The 25,445-nt window shown below is 39.3% G+C and overlaps 3 protein-coding genes across 3 annotated transcripts in view; all 3 read left to right on the forward strand.

Annotated features, from left to right (window-relative positions):
• Positions 1–635: 635 nt before the first annotated feature.
• On the forward strand, positions 636–5,116 carry pex11g (peroxisomal biogenesis factor 11 gamma). The gene is made up of 5 exons (XM_061033870.1): positions 636–817; positions 1,824–2,021; positions 2,485–2,663; positions 3,350–3,418; positions 3,572–5,116. The coding sequence occupies exons 1-5, from the start codon at positions 755–757 to the stop codon at positions 3,780–3,782; spliced, it is 720 nt and encodes a 239-aa protein (XP_060889853.1). The 5' UTR covers positions 636–754; the 3' UTR covers positions 3,783–5,116.
• Positions 5,117–5,579: 463 nt separating this feature from the next.
• Positions 5,580–14,332, forward strand: si:ch73-40i7.5 (amyloid-beta A4 precursor protein-binding family A member 3). Its single transcript, XM_061033871.1, has 11 exons — positions 5,580–5,845; positions 6,715–7,744; positions 8,292–8,319; positions 8,414–8,559; positions 8,796–8,882; positions 10,287–10,457; positions 11,120–11,299; positions 11,973–12,185; positions 13,004–13,123; positions 13,222–13,362; positions 13,507–14,332. Exons 2-11 carry the CDS (start codon positions 6,728–6,730, stop codon positions 13,576–13,578), a joined length of 2,175 nt encoding a protein of 724 aa, XP_060889854.1. The 5' UTR covers positions 5,580–5,845; positions 6,715–6,727; the 3' UTR covers positions 13,579–14,332.
• A 405-nt stretch (positions 14,333–14,737) lies between these two features.
• abca7 (ATP-binding cassette, sub-family A (ABC1), member 7) overlaps positions 14,738–25,445 on the forward strand; it is a 29,998-nt gene continuing 19,290 nt past the window's right edge. Inside the window, exons 1-16 of the mRNA XM_061033874.1 lie at positions 14,738–14,834; positions 15,486–15,588; positions 16,418–16,521; positions 16,628–16,721; positions 17,487–17,628; positions 18,820–18,944; positions 20,306–20,424; positions 20,697–20,894; positions 21,002–21,094; positions 21,347–21,584; positions 23,013–23,152; positions 23,317–23,433; positions 23,512–23,709; positions 23,984–24,189; positions 24,682–24,858; positions 25,152–25,374. Coding sequence (XP_060889857.1) covers positions 16,456–16,521; positions 16,628–16,721; positions 17,487–17,628; positions 18,820–18,944; positions 20,306–20,424; positions 20,697–20,894; positions 21,002–21,094; positions 21,347–21,584; positions 23,013–23,152; positions 23,317–23,433; positions 23,512–23,709; positions 23,984–24,189; positions 24,682–24,858; positions 25,152–25,374 — 2,136 coding nt within the window. The 5' untranslated portion in view covers positions 14,738–14,834; positions 15,486–15,588; positions 16,418–16,455. The remainder of the gene's footprint in view (positions 14,835–15,485; positions 15,589–16,417; positions 16,522–16,627; positions 16,722–17,486; positions 17,629–18,819; positions 18,945–20,305; positions 20,425–20,696; positions 20,895–21,001; positions 21,095–21,346; positions 21,585–23,012; positions 23,153–23,316; positions 23,434–23,511; positions 23,710–23,983; positions 24,190–24,681; positions 24,859–25,151; positions 25,375–25,445) is intronic.

Genomic DNA, 25,445 nt, shown 5'->3' on the forward strand with positions numbered 1-25,445 from the left:
AGAAAGCTTTAAAGCATTTTTCATTTTTCATTCTCAAGTGAACTATTACTCATCTAGACAAACCAATAACCTCTACCTACCAATGTGTCGTACATCTCGAGGACAGTACTCAATAAGATACCGTGGAGTCAAATTATGGAACACGCATATTTATTTACTTGATGATTTTTTGTCTTTTTCTAGATACAAATTGAGACTCAGAAATGCGTTGATGTCAGAAAGATTTGTAGTGAATAGTGAATTGTCCTGATTTTGTTATATTGTCTACATACTGTATGTTCTGTTTTGCTCTATTTTTTATGTTTTCAATGTTTGTATGTAATTTTGAATTGGGTAAATTTTATTTGTGACAGTAAATATTCTTACTTTGTTATTTTTTACTGTATTTTATTTTAACTTTGTTTAATCTCTTAAGGTGAGGTTTTGAGATAAGCCCTCATGGGTTTCTACCTCACCTGCACATGTGTTTTATTTTTTTATTTTTTTTCTGTTTGATTCTTCTTTCAAAAAATGTGCAAATAAACTAAACTAAACTAAACTAAACTAAACTAAACTAAACTAAACTAAACTCAGCCGGCATAACATCGCTGCCTCCGTATCTGTGATCGTCTACTTGAGTCTGTTTGAGCTACTTCCTGATTCAAAGTCCAGCTGAGAACTTGTAGCGATAACAGTGAACATTTGAGATGTTTTTGCAGGAGCTTCATAGATCAGTGTTTACTGGTTGTCCTGGGCCGTGAGAGAGCAGGGAGACATGCAGCAGTCTGTGGAGGCTCTGGTGCGCGTGCTGGAGACCTACAGAGGAAGAGATAAAATTGTAAGTCGACTAATCATGTGTGAATGAGAAGAAATGAGTTTACACATCTACTGACCTTTAGTCACATGTCAATAAACCCTTAATACAGGAGGGCTTATAAGTGTGAACACGAAATTAAATGGAAGTTCTGAATACAAGTACAGTGAAACAATGCATTTTAGTGTTTCTGTGTCATGCTTATATGTATAATTTAATATTCAATATATAGTGAAGTGACCACTTGTAGACAACAACATCAACAGCAGCATTACTTTAATAATCAAAAGACTACTTTGGTTATTTCAAGGCAAAACTGTGATATTGTTCCCGTTTTTGTTTGATCGTGAGGATTTGTTTTTCTTCTTATTTACACTGGATGTCGATCTTGCTGGCTGCAAACAAATCTACCTACGGGTACAAATAAAGTAACCTGAACCTGAAGTAAGCTGTTCATGTAGTGTTTGGACAGCTGGTCATGAAAAATAAAGTTACTTCAAGCTGACATTGACGAAAATAATAAAAAGTTTCAATACTGGTTGCTTGCCTGTGACAGAAGATACATCAATCACCTTCAGCATCCCCGAGTTCTGCAGTTAAAAATGTTATTTATAAAGCCATTCAAAAAAAATCTGTATCTCAAGATTTTAAATGAATTTCTTCACAGGGGATAACTTTCCAAATGCATTTTCCTAAACCTGGTTTGTCAACCTTTTCTATAATAGCCAACGTGAATAGTCATCAATCACAACCTTGTACTAGGGTGCAAAATGGTGAAGTTATGTTGTAGTGTCACTTTAATGTTGTTGATTTTTTTACAGGGTTATTACTTTTTTTGTGTGTGTGTGCCAGAAATGAATTTGGATAAACATACAAATAGTAAGACTGACATGCTGTGCTTAATTTCAAAAGATGATTGTAGGGAATAACATTTTTTTTTAAAAAAAGATCACCAGCAATTTGGAAATACCCAGAAACTTCTCCACTTTTTAATCCCCCTGGTGTTTTCCTCCTGTGTTTATCTCCGCAGATCAGAACGGTGTGTTATGGTTCCCAGCTGGTTGGAGGAGTTCTTTCCCGTAAAGCGGAGTCAGACATTTCATCCCAGCGGCTCGGGAAAAGTCTTCTGCTGTTTTCAGCTCAGCTCAGCCAATGCAGGACGGTGCTGAGGCTGTTCGATGATCTCTCCATGCTTGCCTACTCTCATGGTTATGGGTTTGGAGGCACGGTAAGAAACAGCAACAGTGTGCTTTATCATTCTCTATAATTCAATATAAGAACGATGGTTTAGCTTTCAAATGGTAGCAGAGGTTCTTTGTCCATCATCTAGCAAAAACTGTATCAGATTTTGTATTTGCAAGCAGAATTTCAACACTTCAGCCTAACAACACACAACACTTATGAAGCTTTACTCGTTGTGTTGTCTAAAACTTACAAGATACATTATTGAGTTTTTCTAAATTACAAAATAATGTTTGGTTATTTTTGTCAAAAACAAAATTCTGAGTGCAATTGACTGAAGTTTATGTTAGTGCTTGTACAATGTGGACAAAAATGTAAATGTCTTGTTTTAAAAACACTTTTGAATATCCCTAACCCTCTGTAAAAGAAACAATGATACTGTGATTTAAAAAGACGCAGTGTCACTGTGTGCTCTGCAGCATCAAAGCATGTTCATTTGTCTTTCAAAGGAGGAGGATTCAGGCGTGCGCTGGATCTCTGTGCTGACGAACTTGGCCGACCAGCTGTATTACCCCTGTGAACACATCGCCTGGGCAGCAGACGCAGAGCTCATCAAAGTGAAGTCTGATAAATGGTGGCTGCTCAGCACGGCGCTGTGGGGAACCTCGCTGCTGCTGGGAATACTCAGGTTTGAGATGACCTGTCCATAAAGAGCAATTCAAATCTGACTGGATACGCTGACGTCATGGTCAAATGGAGTGCTGAAATCAAAATCCTCCATGTGATGATTAAAATGTGTTTTTACACTTAATTTCTGCACTGATCGTAGGAATAATTCTGGATAGTATCTGAATACAGCGATGTGAGAATTGATGTATTGCAGGACAATCACGTTGATGAATCACGACATCTGATAATCTGAGGAAACTCTAGAAAAGTAAATTGCATTAATTCCTCGCAATTTGGTGTCAGTTTCATCCCTTATCACACTTCATGATTTTTCTCCTTTTCACCACTGTCTTCTGCTTCTTTTTTTCCCATTGCAAACTTCTTCTTTGGCCAATTAACTTCTGATCAAGCACCGACATAAGTGTCAAGGTGTCATGAAGTAGTGACGCGGTTAAGACAAATATCCAAAGAATGTGTTTAAGAGCGTAATTTTTTGTGTGTGTTAGGATATTGGTATTAGGCACCAATGATTTGATAATTGTATCACAGAGTCAGTACGGCGATATATTGCTGTATTGATATTTTGTCCCACCCCTAAGCGTGTGGACTTGGGACGATTCCGCATCGATTCAGAGGCAGAACAGAACCGATTGTGGAGCCCCGATTGATGTTGCTTGTTGATCATTTGAATATTTTCCTCTTTAGATCTCTCAGAGTTTTACTGCTTCTGAAGAAAAAGCTGAAGAGACAGGAGAGGGACGGAGGAGGCAGCAGGTGATGAATCTTCAGTTTTCTATCATTTATTATTATTATTATTATTATTATTATTATTATTGTTATTCACTATCTAACAGGACATTCAGAACAAGTCGGTGAGACATTTTCTGAAATATGTCATAATGTTCTCATTGTCTTTTTCCTCTGCAGTCACTCTCGGCTGCACAGACAGATGCGAGGGGAGTTGCTCTCCGTCCTTGGCAGCATGGCCGATCTCAGTAATGCTGTTCACTGGATGCCACCCGGCTTCCTGTGGGCGGGTCGATTCCCCAACTGGCTGGTGGGGCTGATGGGCACCGTCTCGTCCCTGGTTGGTTTGATCCAGATGAGCGGCAGCAGCGACCAGACAGATAGTACATAATCTTTTCCCCCACAGTGAACAGTAGATCAGAGGCTTTGATGAGCACCGAACAAGTGATGTTGTGGAGGAAATGACTGAGTAAAGGTTTGAAACAGATCCTTAATGTGATCAGACTTTAGGCAGACCTTTTGGAAGAGATTCATTTCAGTGTTCAATCCATTATACACTCAACCGCCTGGGAATACAATGGCACTAAGTGAGTCAACTTATTAGACTTGTATGATCTATGGCTTGATCAGATGTGACTGACAGCCTTTTAAAGGACAATCATCTTCTTTTATGTTTAGATTTTTCAAGCATGTTTGTGCATTTTAGTTTTAAAAAATGCACAAGATTGAATGATATTGATCAATCAAAAGGATTATTTTTCTCACAGCTATTTGCTGCAGCATCACATTTCAATGATTCAAGTAATTATAGTGTGTTCAAGAAATGTTTTCAGAAAGTAGGATTCAGGTTCTACATGACAATAGGTCCAGTTGATGTTGTGTAAAGTCACAGGCAGCTCGAGGACTGAATCGTCTCTGTACTTTGTACATAGTGCCACCTACCCTTTGTATACTGAAAGACAGGAAGTGCAGCCAAGACTCCAAAAACAACAGATTCAACTGGGACGACAGCTTCTTTGCTTGAAGAATACAAGACTTGTTTTCAATATGCAAAGTGGTATGAGCCTCTGTGGCACATACTGTAGGTTGATTCTTCCACAGAGCACTGTGCTTGAACAGCTTTCACCTGGTTTAAGTTCAGAGGAGATGCAGAGGGACACCAAACCTCAATCACCTGAGAAGGTCAGTGCACAAGAAGCTGAGAATGAGAGTGTTAAGCAACTAAAGCTGTTGATTGTGATTTTGAGATAAATACAATGACATCGTGGAAGGACTGCTAGTTGATGCCTTAAATACACATACCGAAAGTCCTGATTTTCAAACTTGCATTTTCATATAAAGTGATCATAGACTGTAAAGATTAAGAACGTGATTCATGAACTGTGAATTATTATTTTTTACATATTTTGTCATTCTTGGATTGCTCAAGTAAAATGTGATTTCTAACACTCAATCTTTGAAGATTAAACTAGTGTATGTTTAAACTATATTATGTCATAAAGCTGGTGTAACTCTTATGAGTTGAGAAGCTAAATGGTGATAATATAGAGTGATATAGGCTACATAAAAAACAATAACAGCCTAGAGAACACATTTTTCAATGGAATCTCGTCTGTTTTTCTATTGAAATTGCCAAAGTGATAATTGGAAGTTCAATCGGATTTATGTAATGTTATCATAAATGGTATAAGCTGATGATTTTCTAAATAAAGTGAATTTATTTTCTACGATCATTTTGTTGACGCTTGATTGAGCAGGACTGGAGGGCTCAAAATGACGTATTCAACTGTTGCCTTCAAGTGCTGTCGAACGAATAGTAAATAAGACGAGATCCTTTTTTAAAAAAACATCATAAAGGACCCATGTTAACCCTGCTAAACTTTGTCCAAGTTTCCGTTGTAAATTAATTTAAAACCAACCATTATAAGTATACCTGTATTCAGGTGGTTGAATTCCAAATCAAAATTACTTACAAATACACATTTTCTTTATTTTTAGTAAGAGGCCAATTCGTTTTGGGGGTTCGGAAAAGTGTTTTTTAAAGGAGTTAATGATCATGTTCTCGGTATAGACCATAGGCTGTATAAATAATGTATTTACAGTCTTTGGTTTAGGCTTGCAGCGGAGAAATAAACCAGAGAACGATTACTTACTGGGAGCTACAAAGTGTCCTGAACGCAGCACAGCTTCAGAGTCAGCTAAAAAATAAAAAAAAACTCGAGTTGAGAAGAAACGATGACATGAAGCTCTGATCTACATCTTAACTTTTTTTAACCGCATGACTATGTGCAAGTTATTATATTTAACAGTGTTGCTAGTGGTAGTATGACGACTCAAACAAAGCTAAAGTTTAGAAAAAGACTGAAATCCCAAACCACGTCAACTTCTCTGTCGTGGCAGACACAGGAGTCAGTGTGTGGGTACAAAGAAACCGAGAAAGACCTCAAACATCAGGTAAGAACTGCTCTTTCCGCTGCTTTTAAACACACATTCAAACGTAGAAACTACACAGTCTGCTAATGAGCTGATTGGAGGGTGATACGGTTTTGAATTAGCTGAATTGGTTAGCATAAAGCTACTTTAATAGCTATCTTTAGTGGCTAAAATTGGATAAAACGTGAGTCTTGGGTTGGGTGTTTGATTAAACGTGATTGGTTTTCCGAACAGAAAGCCCTCATTTATGTTCCTCTAGCCCTCAATGTCCTATCTTTGAAGGAGAGGATAAATCTAATTCTGGATATAAAAGCAAGTGGTCTAAATTACAGGCTTCTTTTCAGACCGTTAACGCAACATCCACCCACGCAGCTGTATCCCTCCTATTTGTTTCTATTTATACAAACTAAAGCAAGAAAAGGGGATTTTTTATTTTTAAATCCTTACTTTCCTCATGAATTATTCATATAACAAATTATTATCAAATTTGTTTCATTGTGACTGCTTTTATACAGATGATCACAATTTATAAAAACAGCAGCTTTTTGAATGATTTATCTTACGCACTTATTTCTTATGCAGTTATTTCGATGCGCATAGTCTTGAAATTATGTCTCATGGTGACAGAATTACTGGTGTTGAAAATGTAATGGTCTCTAGAAGTGTATATGATGTGGGTAATAATGACACATGTTCATGCACTTTGTACATATCACAACGGTCAAGGTGCAATGAGTATATACTATATGACTGAACTTGAGATAATGCAACCTTTAACTAACAGTGTCTGTTTTCTCAAAATATAATCTATGTCACAATCTTCTGTCATCTTGTTTACAAAAAGATCCCTTTCTTTAATGTTTTAATATGTGTTGTAATGCCTCTGACAGGCTTTCTTACAAAATGGACTCAGACATCTGCCCTGCTGTTACGTCGGCCTCAAACATCTTGTGTCCTGCTGCTGATCCAGCAGAGCTACTCTCCGGTGTTCAGTTCAGCAGACAGACTGTGGCAGCAAGTCCAGGTTCAGTGGTGGAGGATCTGGACGCTTACAACCCCATCGAGCCTCCTCCTTTAGACTGGAGATCTGAATCCTCCAGTGAGGCAGGCTCAGCAGATGACTTGGAGGACCCCAATTTCCCTCCCGCTGTTGAAAATCTGGATGAGGCCGGCCAAGGTGAGCCGGCAACAATACCGTCAGACGTGAGTCACACTGTGGCTTCTCTCAACGTGAGCCGGCGAGAGCTTCTGGGAAATATTGTAGAGCTGGTCAAGGATATTAATGTTGAACTTGAAGAAGAGGATGAAGAAGAAGTTGAGGATGAGGAAGGGGTTGAGGACACGGAGGGTGACAGGGGAACACAGGAGGGGGAAGCCTCGTGTGATGTGGAGAGCAGAGTCGGTGAAGAGGAGGTCGAGGTTGTCAACAAGAGTTCAGGTGATGAAGACCACAGCCGCATTCACAGCCTGCTCAGCCAGCTCCAAATGATGGGTGAAGAGCCTCACTCCAGCCAGAGGACGCCACCTCACCTCGCCCAGCATCACTACTCCAGCCGGTCTGAGCATGAAGTGTGTGCGCCCTCCCTGAAAACAGACGACGGCAGTGAGACCACTGGGCTCCTGTTCTCTGAGAGCCACCATAGAGACCTGCTGGGGCTGCTGCAAGTCACAGAGATCGGCGCGACGCCCACTCCAAACCGCGTGCCCATCAGAGGGGAGGTCGACGCTGTCGTGTCAGTTTCCTACAACCAGGAGGACACACCAAGGTTTTGGCGGCATTATGGGAACGGTCAACAGCAGCGGCACAGGGAGGACTCCCTCGCCTCCTTACCTGATGATGAGTACCCTGAACCAGTGTGGATGAAGCTGGGCGAGGAGCCTCCAGAAGAAGAAGAAGAAGCTGCTGCAGAGAGTGAGCAGGTGAGCTGATGTACTTTCTTTCTTCTTTTTTAGCTGAAACTAGCAGATATATTTGTTCGATTTCACACAGAAGACCCTAGTCCTCATGTGACTCGTGCATTTTAGTTATTTTTTAAACATTTATTTTGGGGCTTTTTGAACTTAAAATTAGTGTAAAGTTTCATCATATAGAATAAAATAAAGTAGATGAATCGATTTCATATATCATCTGAGCTGTTAAAATTTGAAGTGTCAGCTCACAAATATTTTAGTTTGATTGTTTGTAGCTTTTTTTTCTCAGATAGAAAATGTCCAGATTTTCTACTTCTATTACAAACTGCCGTCACAAGTTACAAAAAGCAAATGTTTTGTCTCCGTCTGTTCTGCCGCTAAAACAAAACTAAAGACTATCATTTATTAGTTCTGTTTTCTCAAGAAACGAACGAGCAATAAAAAGCAAAGACTGGTCTTTTGAAGTTGCTGAATAAGCTTTAAAAACTCTTTGAAATGTCTTTTAATGAACCAAACACTAATCAAACCTAATTCCTTTTTTTTCTTGTGATTGCAGAGTGATGATCAGCCGTCATATAAAGACGGTAAGTCACTTCGTCATACTTGTTGTTTTTGTTGAACTGCAGCTCGTCTGAATGAAATGCGTTGGAGTCATTGTCTGTGTGTTTGACTCTTCAGTGCCTGGTCCATGTGACCCGGATGACCTGTTGGATGGAGTCGTGTTTGGTGCAAAGTACCTCGGTTCCACTCAGCTCAGATCCGAGAAGAACCCGTCCACAAATGCTCGTATGACCCAGGCTCAGGAGGCCGTGGACCGCATCAAGGTGAAACCACAAAAGATACTCTAAACAAATTCAAAAATCAAATCATCAGCCTGTGACATCACGGCTATGTGCTGCCCTGTTTGATGTTGCCGCTGTGTGTTGGATCTTTTATTGTTGCTGTAATGTTTAAAAATCCAAGTTTTGAGATCCAGCTTCTTCTTCTTCTATAATACTGACAACAGCTGATATTGATAGTGAAACACGTTTGATATCAGTGTGATTGATGTGTCTTTCAGGCTCCAGAGGGAGAGTCCCAGCCGATGACGGAAGTGGATCTGTTTATCTCTACACAGCGAATCAAAGTGCTCACCGATGATACACAGGTGTGTTTTTCTGATGGCTTCGAAAAGGCTGATTGAATGTTTATACATCATCAATGTTTATAAACTGCTCTTCTTATCTCTCTCTTTGCTGGAGCATTTCCTCTTTCTACTTTGCTTTATTTTTTCAGTATTAACACTAGGGCTGTGCAGCTGGTCTCACGATTCCAATTACGATTACCATTATCCTGTCAACGTGTCGATTCGATGTCATGATGCATGACGATGAGTTACGTCCTCAATTTTCTGTATGACTGCGCATGGCTTCTTTTTAATCGATGAAGACAAGCAGTAGGTTAAATATGAACTCCCTTTTTCTTCTATAGAACTAAAATAAATTCTATAGGTCCAGCTGCAGCAGGAAAATCTAAAAGCAACGTCAGTCAGAACTCAACAATCGATTATGTTCTGTCACTGCATCGATACAGAATCGTACACGTCCGCACTGTGACGCACCGTAGAAGTGATTAATTTGAACACCCCTACACTACAGTAGAGTTCAATTTGTATGGGTTCCAGATTGTAGGATGAAACTAAATTAAGAAAACCAGAGTGTGAACAATGGACAGCTTTGATCAAGATGTTCCAGTGTCAGATCAAATCATTGAGATGATCTTACTCATTCAGAACTTTTTAGGATTAGTTTTACTTTGTGCGTTGTGGAGAAACTGCTTGATCTGAGGACTTCTTAAACAATTTTGAATCACAATAGTGAATCTTATATTTGAAAGAAACCCTCCAATGCCTAAATATCTGACATTACAATATATTCCCGATGAAGTGTCTTGACCTGCTTTCTCATTCTGAGCCTGAGTTAAAGATCAAATATGTATTTAGAATTGGATTTGAAGGGCACCATTGCACTTCTACATTTTCACTTGTAAGCCCTCTAAGTACGAAGGCTCAATATAGAATTGGGTGGTGATTTAATAACAGTGCTCTGCAGTAATGTTGCAGTCTTAGTAGAGGTCTATTTTCCTCCACAGTGTGGTTGAATTTTTCAAGAGAGTCAAAGTGGGTCATCTGCTGTCAGCTGCTCCCTCTTTGCATGGATGGATGCTCCTTGTTGCACCATGCTTGTGGATATGAAAATAACAAAAGTTCTGTAGTGTCATTTTTTTCTCCTGCTTTCTGAATTCAGCTTCTTTTGCAGCTGATCATTGCAGAACTTTTGGTGGTTGTAATCCAACTCTGTTTGATTCCTCACCAATGATAACTCTTCAAATGGTAGATTAGCAAGCAAAAAAAAAGTGACTTAAACAGAAGAAAAGAAAGAGGGGCTGTGCTCTTTGTAAAGCTACAGTATCACTAACTCAAGCAAGTTTCAAGTCGAAGAGAAAGCACAACTTCCCGTCTTCCCCCTGTTTCTAAAAATAGTAACCCCGTTCCTGTCTTATTTCCTCTCAGGAGGCCATGATGGATCATGCTCTGCAGATGATCTCTTATATTGCTGACATCGGTGACATTGTTGTCCTGATGGCTCGGAGGAAACGTAAAGGGCAGGATGGAGACTCTTCCTCCTCCTCCGGGTCTCAGAAGAAGTGTTTGATGATCTGCCACGTCTTCTCCTCTGCTGATGTAAGTTGGTCGACAGAAAAGCTGTCAAACTCCTTATTTATGAAATAGTAATCTCTCATGTAGCTCTCATACATTTTGTAACCCAGGATTTTTTGCCCTGAGGCCACCACTTCATCATTTCAATTGATCTGTTTTTCTTGAGCCTTTTACCCCACTAATGAACTCACAATGAAAGACTTTATTAAGGTGTCTATCGCTCCCCTCAGTGTTGCAGTCTGATCAAATGTGCTGTTTGTTTGGGTTGGACAATAGTTTCAGATTTGTGCTTGGCCTGGTTTCCGTCCCTCAGACAGCGAGCGAGTTCTCCTGAATGTAAAAGTGGCCTGGCTGTCATCCCAGTTCCCCACTGTTGGCAAGACTGAATGGGAGAAGCAGGAGGGAGAGTTTCTTTTTTAGAAACTAAGAAGCTGTGGGATACTTAAAGCCATGAGGCCACTGTTTCTACTGCTGTGTTTTTCTCAACTGAAATCTTTATGTGAAACTTTTATTTGTAAAATCAAGTGGAGACTGAATGTTAAAAGACATTGCTGAAACAGAAAAAGAAGACTGTGATAAAAGACTTTATTGTCGCTAATGTTTTATGTGTGCATTTGAGTGAAAACGGAGCCGGACTTGAATGCAACAAAACAGATAAACCCTGACTCAACGTTTCTCTGTTCCAGGCTCAGACCATTGCCCAGGCCATCGGGCAGGCATTCGGAGTCGCCTACCAGCAGTTTCTTCAGGCCAATGGAATCAAGTCCAGTGATCTGAGGCCCGGCGAGTACAGTGACTACCTGGAAAGTCAGGAGCTCTACAACGGAGACCTGGCCCACTTCTCGGACTCTCAGAACATCAGAGACGTAAGCACAGTGATGTCGCTGCATGTCTTTACACAGATGTGATGTCATCTTTGTGTGATTCTTTTATACTCTGCAGAAGATGTCCTTTAAACATTCATATGTCGCTTTTAAAGAGAAAAGAATTACACATCATTATTTTTTTGCCTTGTTGTTGACAGAAACATTGAGATATATAACCATGATACATGAGACAGCGATTTCTCCAGATGTGACTCAGAGTTTTAGCTTACAAGGCTTCTCGGCACTCTGACCACTCAGTGTGATGCCAGAATCTTAAAATGCGATATGACACTAGTAAAAATCAAACAATATCTATATCTGTTTCTACACCACAGCAAACAAAACTCAATATTGGGTAATTTCTTGTTTTTGATGAACAGAAATGGCAGGGATTTTCAAATCTATACGTTTTAAAATACTGATTTAAAAAACAGGGAGATTGTATCGTTTTAAAAACATGTGCTATTAAAAAATATGAAGGTATCGAAAAATCTTCACAACCCTACTCACTATTGTGTTTACAGCCTGTTTTTCTCTTTTCATTTTTCACCTTATTGGGGCAAATTTTCCCACTAATCATCTCATTTTAGACAGCACCTGTGTAGTATAAAATACATCAAAAAAAAATGTACAAGGAGATATGTTTCTCAGTGGTTTTGGTCATTTACTTCAGGTTGCCATCACTAAAGCAGCTGGAGAGATCCTGGGTCTGGCTGTGGTGGAGTCAGGCTGGGGCTCCATCCTGCCCACAGTGGTGGTGGCAAACCTCCTTCATGGAGGTCCCGCTGAACGTTGCGGCGAGCTCAGCATCGGCGACCGCATCGTGTCTGTTAACAGCACGAGCCTGGTGGGTCTGCACATGGCCACCTGCCAGAACATCATCCGGGTAAGACACATGGAGCAAACATACTATCATGGGGAAAACAATAACAATGACAACAATAATCAAAAGTCTTATTTTTCAGAATGTGGTAATAATAGAACATCTATATGGGGCTTTATGGTTGCCTCCTGCACAGCAAGTGTACTTTTCTTAGGATACACTAGATGGCACTGTGTCTCTCTCTACATATAATGATGCTGGCAGTCAGATATTTAAAGTACAGATATCATTACTCATCCAGTTCTTTTTGCCATTACTTAAGTGTTTCAAGAGTTTTTCTTACCCTGTAAAGGTAGAGCAGACTCCTTGAAGCACAAACCTGTGTTTGACATCTGTTAGTGCCATCAACTGTGGATATTATTATTATTGCTAAGTGTAATTCATGAGGCCTTAATTAATCAAATTATTGCAGTGCTTTGCATCAGCACGTTTAGTTCTTCACAGGCAGGATGTGGGGACCGTGGAGGTCTAGATTGCAACTAATTAACAGTAAACTTCAGCTAGTGTGCAGTGACATCGAAAATGACATTAAAAGTATGTCAAAAACAATATTCAGAACAGATTCAGAGAGAAATCATTCAAAAGTGATTGCAGACAGCACATGGTAGACAGAGACATTACACTTTCTGAGCTTCATTAATACAGGAGTTATCGAGGACAACAATATTTCCAAAAAAGGTGCATAACTGGTTTTGTTGCACTTTGTTCAGACAGTAACATTCAAGACAAAATAAACAAGGGTCAAAGCCACTAAACTTTGAACAAAACATTAAAAATACTACAACTTTATTGCTCTGATTCAAGTTTTGTTTCGGTTTCAGGACTTAAAAGGCCAAAAGTATGTGAAGCTCAGCATCGTTCACTGCCCACCAGTCACCATGGCGATTATCAGGAGGCCGGATCCCAAGTTTCAGTTAGGCTTCAGTGTGGAGGATGGCATTGTAAGTCAGCCTTTGTAGATCTCTTTTCTTCACCTTCTTTATGTGTTGCCTTCCAGCTGTGGCATCACATCTCTTTGTTATGAACATTTCTGGTACAGATCTGCAGTTTAATGCGGGGCGGTATAGCAGAAAGAGGAGGCATCCGTGTTGGGCATCGCATCATTGAAATCAACGGGCAGAGCGTCGTAGCCACACCACACGACAAAATCATCCAGATCCTGACTAATGCTGTCGGCGAGGTGAGACGAGAGCAGATTCTTACATGCAGAATGAGATTTAGTGTGTCATAAATACAGTAAAAGTTCTATCCCTCATAGCTTTTTAAAAAACCTTTTTAAATGGTATAATCAACTTCAAGTTTGATTCATTTCTTCTCCTTGCAGATTCACTTGAAGACCATGCCATCTTCAACATACCGCCTCTTAACAGGACAAGAGCAGCCGATGTTTCTTTGAGCGCTTTCAGCTGCATTAAGGACAAAAATACTGCACAGTGTTTCAAGCTCCCAGAACTTTTGCCAAACTCCGAAAATATTATGCAACTGATCATACAGCTTGTAGAAAGCTGTTGTCACACCACTGAATAAAACAAGCTAGTCTAGCTATATATTTTTTATGATGTAAAGTTCATTGGAATATCATGAAAGCATATTTTTAAGTGTCAGGGACGGATGGTAGCTTTGCTGAGCTGGCTGAGATGCAATAATTCATAAAAACATATTTTTAACGTGTATGACTTTTACAAGTACTAGGTATACTGTAATCTATAGAGCTTTTCGTCTTCCAGCCTGGTGTGTCCATTGTGCCTGAGTTGAACTTGCTTGCAGGGGGAATCAAATCAACAACTCAATCATTGGGATGTACTTCCAGTCCTTCACGTACACATGCAGGTCCGTGCTCTGGTTCATTTCGATAACGCTTCCCTGACTGTGCCTGACAGGAAGCAGATATTATGCACACTTGAAGGTAACTGCCTTATTTGATAGAGAGATACATATATTTTTAAGAATTTTCTGTTTTCATTGTTCATTAAAATGACCTGTAAGATATCCTATGGATGTTATTTATTGAGAGTCTGTGGTCGCTGAATTATTTCAGATGCAAAGTTGTTTTTATATAGGCAATATATAAATTGAAACGATTTTTAAAACAAAGTGACATCCTTTCAATGACTGTGCTTGGGCTGCTGTGTATTAAAATTTGAACAGCTGATTGAATCTGTTTTTTTTTTCAGTATATGTAATAGAAAAACTTGAATATAGCACATCAATTGAAAGAAAATGTGTCATAAATGCAAATGAAACGTAAACTATATACATATAGTTATTTTAAGTCGTTACAGATCTATAGTGTATTTACATTATGCTTTTGCTAATAAAGTAATGCCTTGTTATATATGCATATTCATTATTACACTTTCTATAGCGCTGTATACATTCACTGTTACACAACTTGGCTCTGTCCAAGCCTGCCCAATCAGCTGTCTTCGATTACCAAAACATAGTGGAAAAGAGCCAATCATATCCTTTACCGGCTACTGTGACCCCACCCTTGGAATATACTTTGACCAATCAGCGTGGCTGGTGGGTGGGCCTTAGCGCAGATCACACCTGCCGTTACAAACGGGAAATGGTGAGTCAATGACAAGCTACCGGCTGCTGTTAATGTGTCCGATAGACCGAAGGAGATTTTATCATCTGTAATACTGAAAGGTAATCATTAACAGGAGTTTAAAGAGTGTTTAGCGCTCACCACGTTGTACGTTTTATTGTATGATGGTAACTGTATACCAGAAACAGCATCAGCAACATGCTAGTAGGAAGAGGAAGCTAGTAGGACTTTTCCACTTTCCCTTCAAAGCTTCACGTTAGATCATTATTTTAATGTTCATTTGTAATGTGAGAGTCAAAGAGTGACCTAAACTTTTTATTGTCTGAGCTTAAACAATCAAAATTCAGACATAATTTACTCTGCATTTTCTTAGAATAAGCTGAGACCCACATTACATCCTGAATGCATTTATATATTGTAAAACATTAATTAGTGTTAGTTTGTACCCGTGTTTTTATTTGATAAAATGTAAACATGTAATTACATTTATGAAGTTCTTCAGTTATATTAGCTTGCTACAAGAAGAGACCAATACATAAGATATGAATTATAAAGTGTTTACAGCTTAAAGCTTTAAAAAAAAATATCAATTCTAATGGATTTTAACCTGATAAAGTTAGAAAATGTTTTAAATGTAGACTTATACTGAAAATACAGTAATCTGACCTGTGTCCTATACTTGATCTTGCACATGCACTGGCTTGAAATGTAAACAGATGAGAGCAAAATGGCCTGATCTTGTCTTTATACAGATTTGCAACAGATTATTTACTGCAGCCCGAACACGAAGAAGAGAAGAAACTCTGGAGTCAATCACAGGGCAAAACTAAACGTTAACGTCTTAGAAAGAAACAGGTAAGCTGTAAGGATCAGGAGGATTTCAGGATGAAGCAAGGGATTGTCTGCCTTTAGCAGATTACAGCAGGCAACATTAGACAACATCTACCCACAATACATATAAAACCAGCCTGTTGGATCAGTCATAGGCAGATTTGTTTGCATTCTTTTGTGTGTCTTAGGTGAGGGCATACAGTTGAAAAGTTAAAACGAAAGATTGTATTCAGGTAAACTGTCCTCTGCAAGGTGAAGGGTCAGGCACGGTGTCACTTCAGTCATCACTTTTGATAGTCTTCATTCTTCAGACAACTTACAGCATTTTAAGGAGCAGCACACAATATTATGTTTTATTTTTAAAACATCTTAACTAAATTTTCAGGCAGTAAAAAAGAAAACACTCAAGTCATTTAAATCTCGCTGGTCCATTTTTCTGATTAAAACAAAAAGAGCAAACTTATGTTAGAGATAACGGACCGACAGTAAAATACTGCTGTGACTTCCTACTCCACTGAAATAAATCAGTTACTGCCATTATTTTTTACGTTGTGCAGAACCTCTCTGTTCAAAGTTAAAATGTGTCAAACAATGTTGACGTTAAGAAACATTCAGTTTGTCCAAAGAAAACACATAACCTGTAGAACAGTTTGAAAAGGGTTACCTACAGGCATTACACTCTACTTAGTCTAATGCCTGGTAATCACTTACTAGTGATGAACATTTCTTTAATAATCTGTTTACAAGTGTTTTTGCCTGTATTTAAAAGGTGGTGTGAGAGAAGGGCGGGACTACAAAGTTAACTGGGATCCTCTGTTGAACCTGTCTCTTTCTCACCACATGCTGTGTTTAGCAGCTTTGCATCATGGCCAGGTAGCTGCACGCTGAGTGATGGGGGTTTTCAGGCAGCTCTTTCTCCTGCTCTGGAAGAACATCACATACCGCAGGAGGAACAAGGTGGCCACATTTTCACTGCTGTTTCTAAACGGGTTGTAATACTATGAGACACAGCTTGGAGTACAAACCTGAATCTATAACACCCTCCTTTTCTTCTCTTACGCAGATCCAGCTGATCATTGAGCTCCTCTGGCCGCTCTTCCTCTTTGTCATCCTCATCTCTGTCCGTCATTCACACCCTCCTTACAAACAGAGCCAATGTGAGTGTTGTTATGTAATGTGTGTCTTCACACACACACACACACACACACACACACACACACACACACACACACACACACACACACACACGCTCTAAAGGTCTGAAAAATGGCTTCGTGCCAACCAGTTGAAGAGGATTAACTCACTGAGAGTGATTCTTGAACCACGCACTCACTTTTGTTTTCCTCGCATGCTGCATTCTGACCTTGCTTGAGAAGTTGTACTTTTCCCATTTGAAGACGTTAAAAAAAAAAAACAGTAAAACATTGTACAAAATAAAGCTACATATTGGTCGTTTATTTGTGCAGAAAATTAAAATTTCTATGGACAGAAACAAATTAGCCAAAACCCCCACAAACACGACCTTGTATATGATTAAATAAAAATGCTACCAAAGTTAAAATTTTATCCCAACAAGTATTTATTTATGGTTTGGTAGTATCGTAAGTAAAGACGTTAATATGTTTTTCTACATGCAGCGCACTTTGCAGACTCTGCTTTTATACTTATTACCAGACGTTTCTTATTTGAACTCTTCTTCATCCATGTTTCGTCCACCGGCCTTGCGTTTAAAAGAAACTCAGGTTGAAGATGATATTATTTTTTTTAATTAAGAAAGCATTTTTTCTTTAAATATCAACAGCTCAAGGTATTTCCAAAGTAATTGTTAAGTCCATTTTCACAGTAAGTCTTTGTTTTATATTTTCGGCTAATCTCCTCGTAATGAGCTGCATGTGTTTCTTTCTTCTCTCCTTTGCTTTTAGGCCACTTTCCAAACAAAGCCTTGCCATCAGCAGGCACCTTGCCCTGGATTCAGGGCATAATCTGCAACATCAACAACCCCTGCTTCCACAGTCCGACACCGGGAGAGACAGCGGGCCAAGTTGGCAACTTTGACAACTCCATGTAGGTAAAAGTAAAGGCAGCTGTCTGGAGCTGGAGGTTTAGAGTTTGTAGGATTAAATAGTGTAAAAACAAACAGACAGACAAGCTACATTCAGTTCAAGTAACAAATGTTTTTGTTAAAAATGTCCTCCTGTGACTTTTAACTCTGTAGACTAAAACACAATGCTTTCTAGTTAGAATTTACAGTAGACTGTAAGTGCAGCCATTATTTAAGTACCATTAAAATGTTTTTGAACTATTGCTTGCGTTTGCTTATTAACAGCTGAAAGGAACTGGCTAGTTTGACTGTAACTAGACTGTAGTAACATATTTTTAGCTTCTCAGCATCAGTAAGTAACCTTTAAATGTCTTGCATACTTATTCCTGCAAAAGAATAGTTTGACATGTTGAATCAAATTTTTTGGTTCTACCATTCTCAAATATTTAGATAATTTGATCAATACCCCTTTGTGGCTAGATATGAAGCTACAGCTAGCTGGTTAGCTTAACACAAAGAGTGGAAATGGAGTAAACACCAAGTCTGGGTCTATGTTGAGATCTTTGGCTCAATTGTTGGAGTCACAACAAAAAGCATTATGTGGTTTTATGTGAGGTTATATGCAGGACTATTGTTGGCAAGGCGTTGTCTTCCTCTGGTCATTTCTTTTGCTATGAGGAGAATCACCAGATATTTTTTTTCGTTTCCCAGGTAGCTTTAACTTAATTTAATATCATTTAAGTAAACCTTTTTTTTGTGTATCCATATTTTTTTCATTCCTTCATGGGAAGGGAAAAATTGGTTACAAAAAAGTTACAATTAAAATGTATTTATTGCAACTTGGGGCTCAGTGACTTAACACACATCAATGTAGACAGATGAAGCTAGGTGTGAAACCACCAACCCAGTGATTATTCAACGACCCACTCTCCATCTCTTGAACCACCGCTGCACTTATTTTTAAAGTTAACCATTAAAATGCAATTCTTTTAACATCCGAGTTGCTCTTGTTCATTCCCGTATCTGATAAAAAAAATCAGAATAAACCGTGTTCTGTAAGAACTTCCGGGTTCATTATGGACACATTATTTGCGATGCAGATGGATAACTGGTGTTGAGGGTCAATCTCAAATAGTCTGTCAAACCGTTCTTAAATTTTCTGACTGTAGGTGTTCATCCCAGTAACGAGGCCTCTCATTGTCTTACTACTACAGACTGTCCCGTCTATTTGTGGACGCCCAGACTGTTCTATCCTACAGTGGAAACCGGAGCTTCTCAGGCTTTCAGGACCTGATCAAGAGTGTCCGAAGGCTTGGAGAGAGACCTGGAGCCTGGCCAAGTATACAGCTTGTTTGAATCTCTGAAATGTTTTTTCTTTTTCTCTGTAAACCTTTGATGGACACTATTATAAAGGAAGTTATTAGATATCTTTGTAGTACCAGTTATACATTCATAATTTAAGCAGGCCAAATAGAAACAATATGGTATGAATAAATGAATGCCAAGGTATACCTATGAGGTCGTCCCCCAAGAATCAGAAGGAATTATGTATATGGAGAAACCCAATGGAGTCTTGTAGTTGAATCAAGGTCATTTGGTTCTGAATAAATTAAGAAAAGATGAGCACAAAGATGAAATCAGGGAATCCAACAGAGGCAAGCTGAAAGAGAGGGGAAAGATTGCTATGCTAATGTTGTTTTTTGAGTAACAAAATGCTATCAGGGTTTATTGTATTTTTGAGCCTGTGCTGTTCCCAGGCTGATCTGATCAGCACAGAGAGGTTATAGTAGCATCCTGTAGCTGATCTGTATAAATAAATATAAACAGGTGTTGAGTGACGACTGAATGTGGTCATTTACTGCTGTTATGAAAGCAGCACAGACAGGCTGTTTCTCCTCTCCCTGCTGTGGGCAGATTCAATTACATGACTCCTCCAGACAAACAATCGGATGAATGAAAGCAGGCCTTTACTTCGGTTTTCATCCAGTACAATGGCCGAACAGACACCTGCTCAATCCGGACCTGCTGATACTGTGAAGGATACATTTCAGCCTTTTTTTCTCTTTTCACATTTTTCACCTCAAAATTGTTTTTGTTTTTCTAAATAAACAACAGTTTTAGTCGCATGTGTATTTCTCAGCTTTTCAGGAAGCGAACGTAATAATAGCAATAATCCAGTAATTCTGTGATAATTAACAAGTGATAATTGATGATCTGTCACAATTTTTATTTAACTGAAGAGCACAAAATGCCCCCAAACAATAAAGTGCAGGATTCATGTCTTTGATTCAGAGCAATTTGGTGTCAGTTTTGTAACAGTTTAGTCTTAAGTCCTTTTTCTTCTGTCACACTGTCAGCTTCTTCTTTGGCCTATTAACATCTGTTCACATTACCCTCATTCATGCCATAAGTGCCACTGTGAGGAGTCATTAAGAGGAGATACCGTGTTTAGAGCACCATATAAAAATAAAAATAAATGATGTCAGTACTGCATTTGGACACCAGTCAGGATGACAAGTTGTATCAGTATTTTGTCCAACACCTTTAAAGCACTTTGATAATTGTATGCACCAATTTATCCATCACCTCATTTCATGGTCGTAAATGTCTGAAAATATAGACAACAAGTATCTAAACCAAAAGATTTCTTCCTCTGTTGGTCTGCAAATACTTAATAAATGTATCTGTTTTCTGCTTCAGATCTCCGTGTGGAGGATTACCTGAGACCCAATGAGACGTTTTCCTCCTTCCTTCTGACCAATAGCAGCCTGTCCCCTGTGACTGTGGACCAGCTGCTTAAGGCCCGTCTTAATTTTCAGGTGAGGTTGCCTGCTGAACTACAAACTTTTAAATGTAGAGAATAAAGACCCTCTGGATTTGGCATACGGGGCAACAAGCAAGAGAGTTAAGTCCTAATTCAAAGATAAAACTAAATACTTTTTTATGGTTTTATGGTCAACTTGATAGCACTGTAATGTTTCTACTAACACAGATGGAAACTGCAGGTGAGAACAAGTTACTTGTATAGTTTGTCTCATAACCTAACAGTGTTAAAAAAACAGTACTGCAGCAACTATTTTGTCCCGTTTAGGTTGCTGTGACTGGAGCTCAGCTGCAGCTGAAGGACCTGGTGTGTAACGCAAGCATGTTGAGACAGTTTCTGACCGTGGACGGAGGAGAAGCAACCATGAATAGCCTCCAGACTCAGCTGTGTAACCTGCCTGCTGACGTCCTGCAGGAGGCTGAAAGGCGTTTCCTTACACATCTCGACTTTACCAAATTCTTCACGGTGGGAATGAGTGGAGGGAATGCTTATTTTGTTCCCGTAGTTTCTTTATGTTTACTGTGATTGTAAAGTTAGTATGATCAGTAAACCTGTCTGTTCTTCCTGTGTAGAGAGACCGTCTGATGGCTAATGCTGGAGACCTAAGAGTCATCAGTCAAGCTGCCACCTCGGTTTCCCAGGAGCTGACTGTCCTGATAGACAATGTAAGAACACACCTGATGAATCATATCCATATTATGTTTGACAAAGTAGACTGTCATTGAATTCATTATTTTGAAGTAGCTTCTTCTTTTATGGAGACTAATTCAAGTGATGAAATTAATCTTTTTTTCTGACTCTGACAGGGATACGAGAAAGTCCTTTTTCCAGTTTGTTTTTACTGTGCATATTTCCCTCCTCTCTGCTCTCCTTCTTTAAAAACTTTTGCTTTATTTTTAACTTTTTGCCTCCTTCAGTTCTCCTCTCTCTCCAGCTTTGAGGACATGAACGAGGCTCTTCGTTTCCTTTCTCCAGAGAATCGCTCGACGCTGCCCAGGGAGAGTTTTCGTGCTTTTTCAAGGATCATGTGCGGCCACCCTGAGGTTGGCGGTGAGCGCATCCCATCACTGAACTGGTATGAAGACAATGACATCAAGTCCTTCTTGGGAAAAAACGGCACTGAAGACACAGACCTGGACAGTGACAACAGCACCAGTAAGAGGTTTTGGACATCTTAGATTTTGTGTGCTTAGGTAGTTCTCTGACTGCGTGTGCAGTGTGTGTATGATCAGAATTGTGTGCAATCGATGACGATATCAACATAACACTATTCATAGCTTTCAGTCCCGTGACTTGTGCTGAAGCCTGGAGGAAAAAAAAAACACCATTTAGCACCGTGTGAAGCTGCAGCACAGGCTTGTTCATTTTCCATCTCTGCAAAACAACTGTTTACACTACCTGACAACCACAGAAAAACAGAGATAAAAATGTAAAATGCAAGTTTTGGGCACTTGGGACCATTATACAGCACACAGTACACTATTTAAATCACTTAAAACAGTCCTTGCTTCAGAGATGTTTACATAGATCTAGTGTAGAATCATTCTCCTTACACAGCCGTCAGGATGAAAGCCTACAAAAGTTATGACAGCTTTTTTTTTCAAATATTTTATTTTAATTAATTTTACCCCAAACAATAGACACCATGCAGGCAAGACAGTACCAGCAGCAGTAACATATATCTTTAACCCGTCTTACAACAGCACCGTACTGACATTCACATTCCCCCCCTGTCCCGAGCCCAGTGCAAAGCAACATCTAGATGTCCTCAAATTCATGTAGAGACAAGAATAATAATAATAATAATAATAATAATAATAGTAATAATAGTATAACTACTGAGCTAATGATGAAAGAAAGAGAAAAAAAATGAACAAAAACATTCACACACAACAACAACAATTAAGAAAAAATAAAAAATAAAAATAAAATAAATAAAATAAATAAAATAAATAAAATAAATAAAATAAATAAAATAAAACCAAAAGACATAATCATGGTAACACTTTGATAAATTAATCAAATTAGGCTTCTACTTGATCCCCCATTATGGGGATATAATCTATAACACGACCCCAAACTTTTTGGAATTGCATTTGTTGTCCTTTCACATAATACATGATTTTCTCAGGTGTACAATACGATAGCAAGTTATGACAGCTTTATGTATTTTTGATGTGTGTGGATCCATACTTCTGCCGTTTGGTGAAGTGAATTTCAACAAATTCTTAATCATCAAAGCACAAGTGAGTGCTAATTAGCTAATGTAAGCTAGTTAATGTTACCTAAAAATGTCAGGATCACTGTCAGCTGTCATTTTCAGCCGGTGTTCTGGGGCTGTAATATTAGTGAAAAGGCAGAAATATTTCTCTCAAGTTAACATTTTGGTTAGTGCTTCCAATTGAAAAACAAGTGCAGCACTAGGAAGCTGTTTCTGATTGCCAGCTGGGCGGTTCCATAAGTGTGTGATGTCATGTGAAAGCTATGAATAGTGAAGGTTCTAGCTGTGTGTTTTTGTGTACTTTTTGACATATTTAATAAGATGTTTATGTCTTACAATTGTCTCAACTTGTCCCCTTGTAGCTCCCTTCTGTAAAAGTTTGATCCAAGGTCTGGAGTCCAACCCTCTGTCTCGAATTGTGTGGAGAGGAATTAAACCTCTGTTTATCGGAAAGCTGCTGTACACACCAGACACTCCCGCAGTACAACAAGTCATGAAAGAGGTACACAAATGAAATAACTGTCAGGAGTCTGAAAAACGATTCAAATGTTCTTGATGTGAGATGTTCTCATGGCTCCGCTGGAGAATTAAAGACTGTAGTTGAACTAAAGGCATAATAAGGCGAATGCATCCATCCAAGCTAAAGACCACTTTTGTCTGCTGAAGGTGAACAAGACATTCGAGGACCTTCTTATCCTCCAGGAGCTGAATGACGCCTGGATAGAGGTGGGACCAAGAATCAAGAATTACATGGAGACAAGTGTGGAGATTCAGCTCCTGCAGGTATGTCTCACCAGCTGCTCTCTCTCTACAGGAGGAGCTACATTTTTTTCAAAATATGTTTTTTCATGATTTTGATAGGATTTGTTGAAGCGGCCAGAGGTAGCAATACTGGTCAACCTGCGTCTGGAGAACACGTCCTGGACAGCCTCAAGGATCGCACGTTTCCTGTCGACACCCTCGACAGACGTCCCGCGGAAGCCCGGAGCGCCACCTACCTGGCTGAACATCTACAACGACGTCAGCCACACCATCACCACTCTCGCACAAGTCTCTGAGGTTAGCTTACTTTAGGCTTCCAGGGTTTTGTTTTTTGGAATTAAAAATGTATCTGTGTTGTTAAAATTCAAACTGTGCCGTCATTGTTTGAGCTTTTATTGTGTATTATTGAAAATGTCATGGCATTGAAGAGTTGATGAAATAGATGACAGTAATTCGCTCTCATTTTGCGCACATCAGTTTGAGGTATAAGAAAGGTTAAACTACAGTTTCTCTTCAATGTTTATTTATCATTCATTCTATGTGTTTGTGTTTCTTGTTATCTTGTCTTCAGTGTTTCTCTCTGAACAAGTTGGAGGGGTTGCAGACGGAGGGTGAGATGATTGACAGGGCTTTGGAGCTACTGGAGGACAGGCAGTTTTGGGCGGGTGTGGTGTTCTTGCTGCCAAACGCCTCGTCCCCTGACCTCCCGCCGCACGTCACCTACAAGATCCGCATGGACATTGATGATGTGGCCCGGACCAACAAGATCAAGGACAGGTAGGACAAGTTGCTCTTAGCCTGCCATTCTTCTCTACAGGTATCTGGAGCTTTTGTCTGGAATTGGCAAAGAAACAGCGTTGGGTTTTGTGAATACAACTGAACAGGATGGTAAATTGCTTAAGTCACATGTACATACTGATACAATACTAAAAGATAGTGACAACTGGAATAACTGGACAAACACGATTTAGATACAGCCCAGTCCCCAGTTTTCCATTAGAAGAAGGTAATAGTTTGAGATCATAAAAGATTAACCTTTTTTAGTAATTACGCAATTAGCAGCAGTTCTATCAGGGATGAAAGTTGAAATTAATTCGTCCTGGTTGTCATGGGGAAAAATTATTTTCCATCATCTCCTCATCAAAAAATCTATCATTTAAAGTAAAAAAATATTTTAATTTGACAAAGCTATACATAGATTCTGTTTTCTGGGTGTCTCCAAAAAAAAAAAAAGAGGAAGAAATTGATGATGTTATGTTTTTTCTCCAGGTTTTGGGATCCTGGCCCAGCAGCAGACCCATTTAATGACATGCGCTACATTTGGGGCGGCTTTGTCTATGTCCAAGACCTGGTGGAGAGAGCTGTGAACCGAATACTGACTGGAGTTCAACAAACAACAGGCCTTTACATACAACAGATGCCCTACCCCTGCTATGTGGACGATGTGTGAGTCATATGTTGTTGTATAGCTCGTATAGCTTCTGTTCCTCACCTGACAGACACTAAAAAAAACTCATAGGTAATCTTTAAATTCCTCTAGATTTGGCTAAAATCACACGTCTTTCATGTTTAGGCCAGATGATCTTTGTGGTTCTGGATCACATTAATAATCTAGTGTTTTTTTGGATTCATGTTACGAGCTCTCTTCAACTTTTAAGGTTCGATAACATGTCAGACATGTAGAAGTGTTGGATTTTTAGCTCAGTGGAATTTCAATTTTGGTTTTCCTTTTCCATCAGTTTCCTTCGAGTACTGAACCGCTCTCTGCCCCTCTTCATGACTCTGGCCTGGATCTACTCGGTGGCCATGATAATTAAAGGTGTGGTGTATGAGAAGGAGGCCAGGCTGAAGGAAACCATGAGGATTATGGGTCTTGGAACAGGGACGCTGTGGCTCAGCTGGTTCATCAGCAGCATTGTTCCCTTTCTGATGTCTGCTGGGCTCCTTATCGCTCTTCTCAAGGCAAGACGATCATTCTCTTTACAAAACATATTCCATAATTATCTTATCAGATCAGTCTAATGATAAGACTG

This window comes from Labrus mixtus, chromosome 3 (assembly GCF_963584025.1).
Source record: "Labrus mixtus chromosome 3, fLabMix1.1, whole genome shotgun sequence".
Taxonomy (NCBI): Eukaryota; Metazoa; Chordata; class Actinopteri; order Labriformes; family Labridae; genus Labrus; species Labrus mixtus.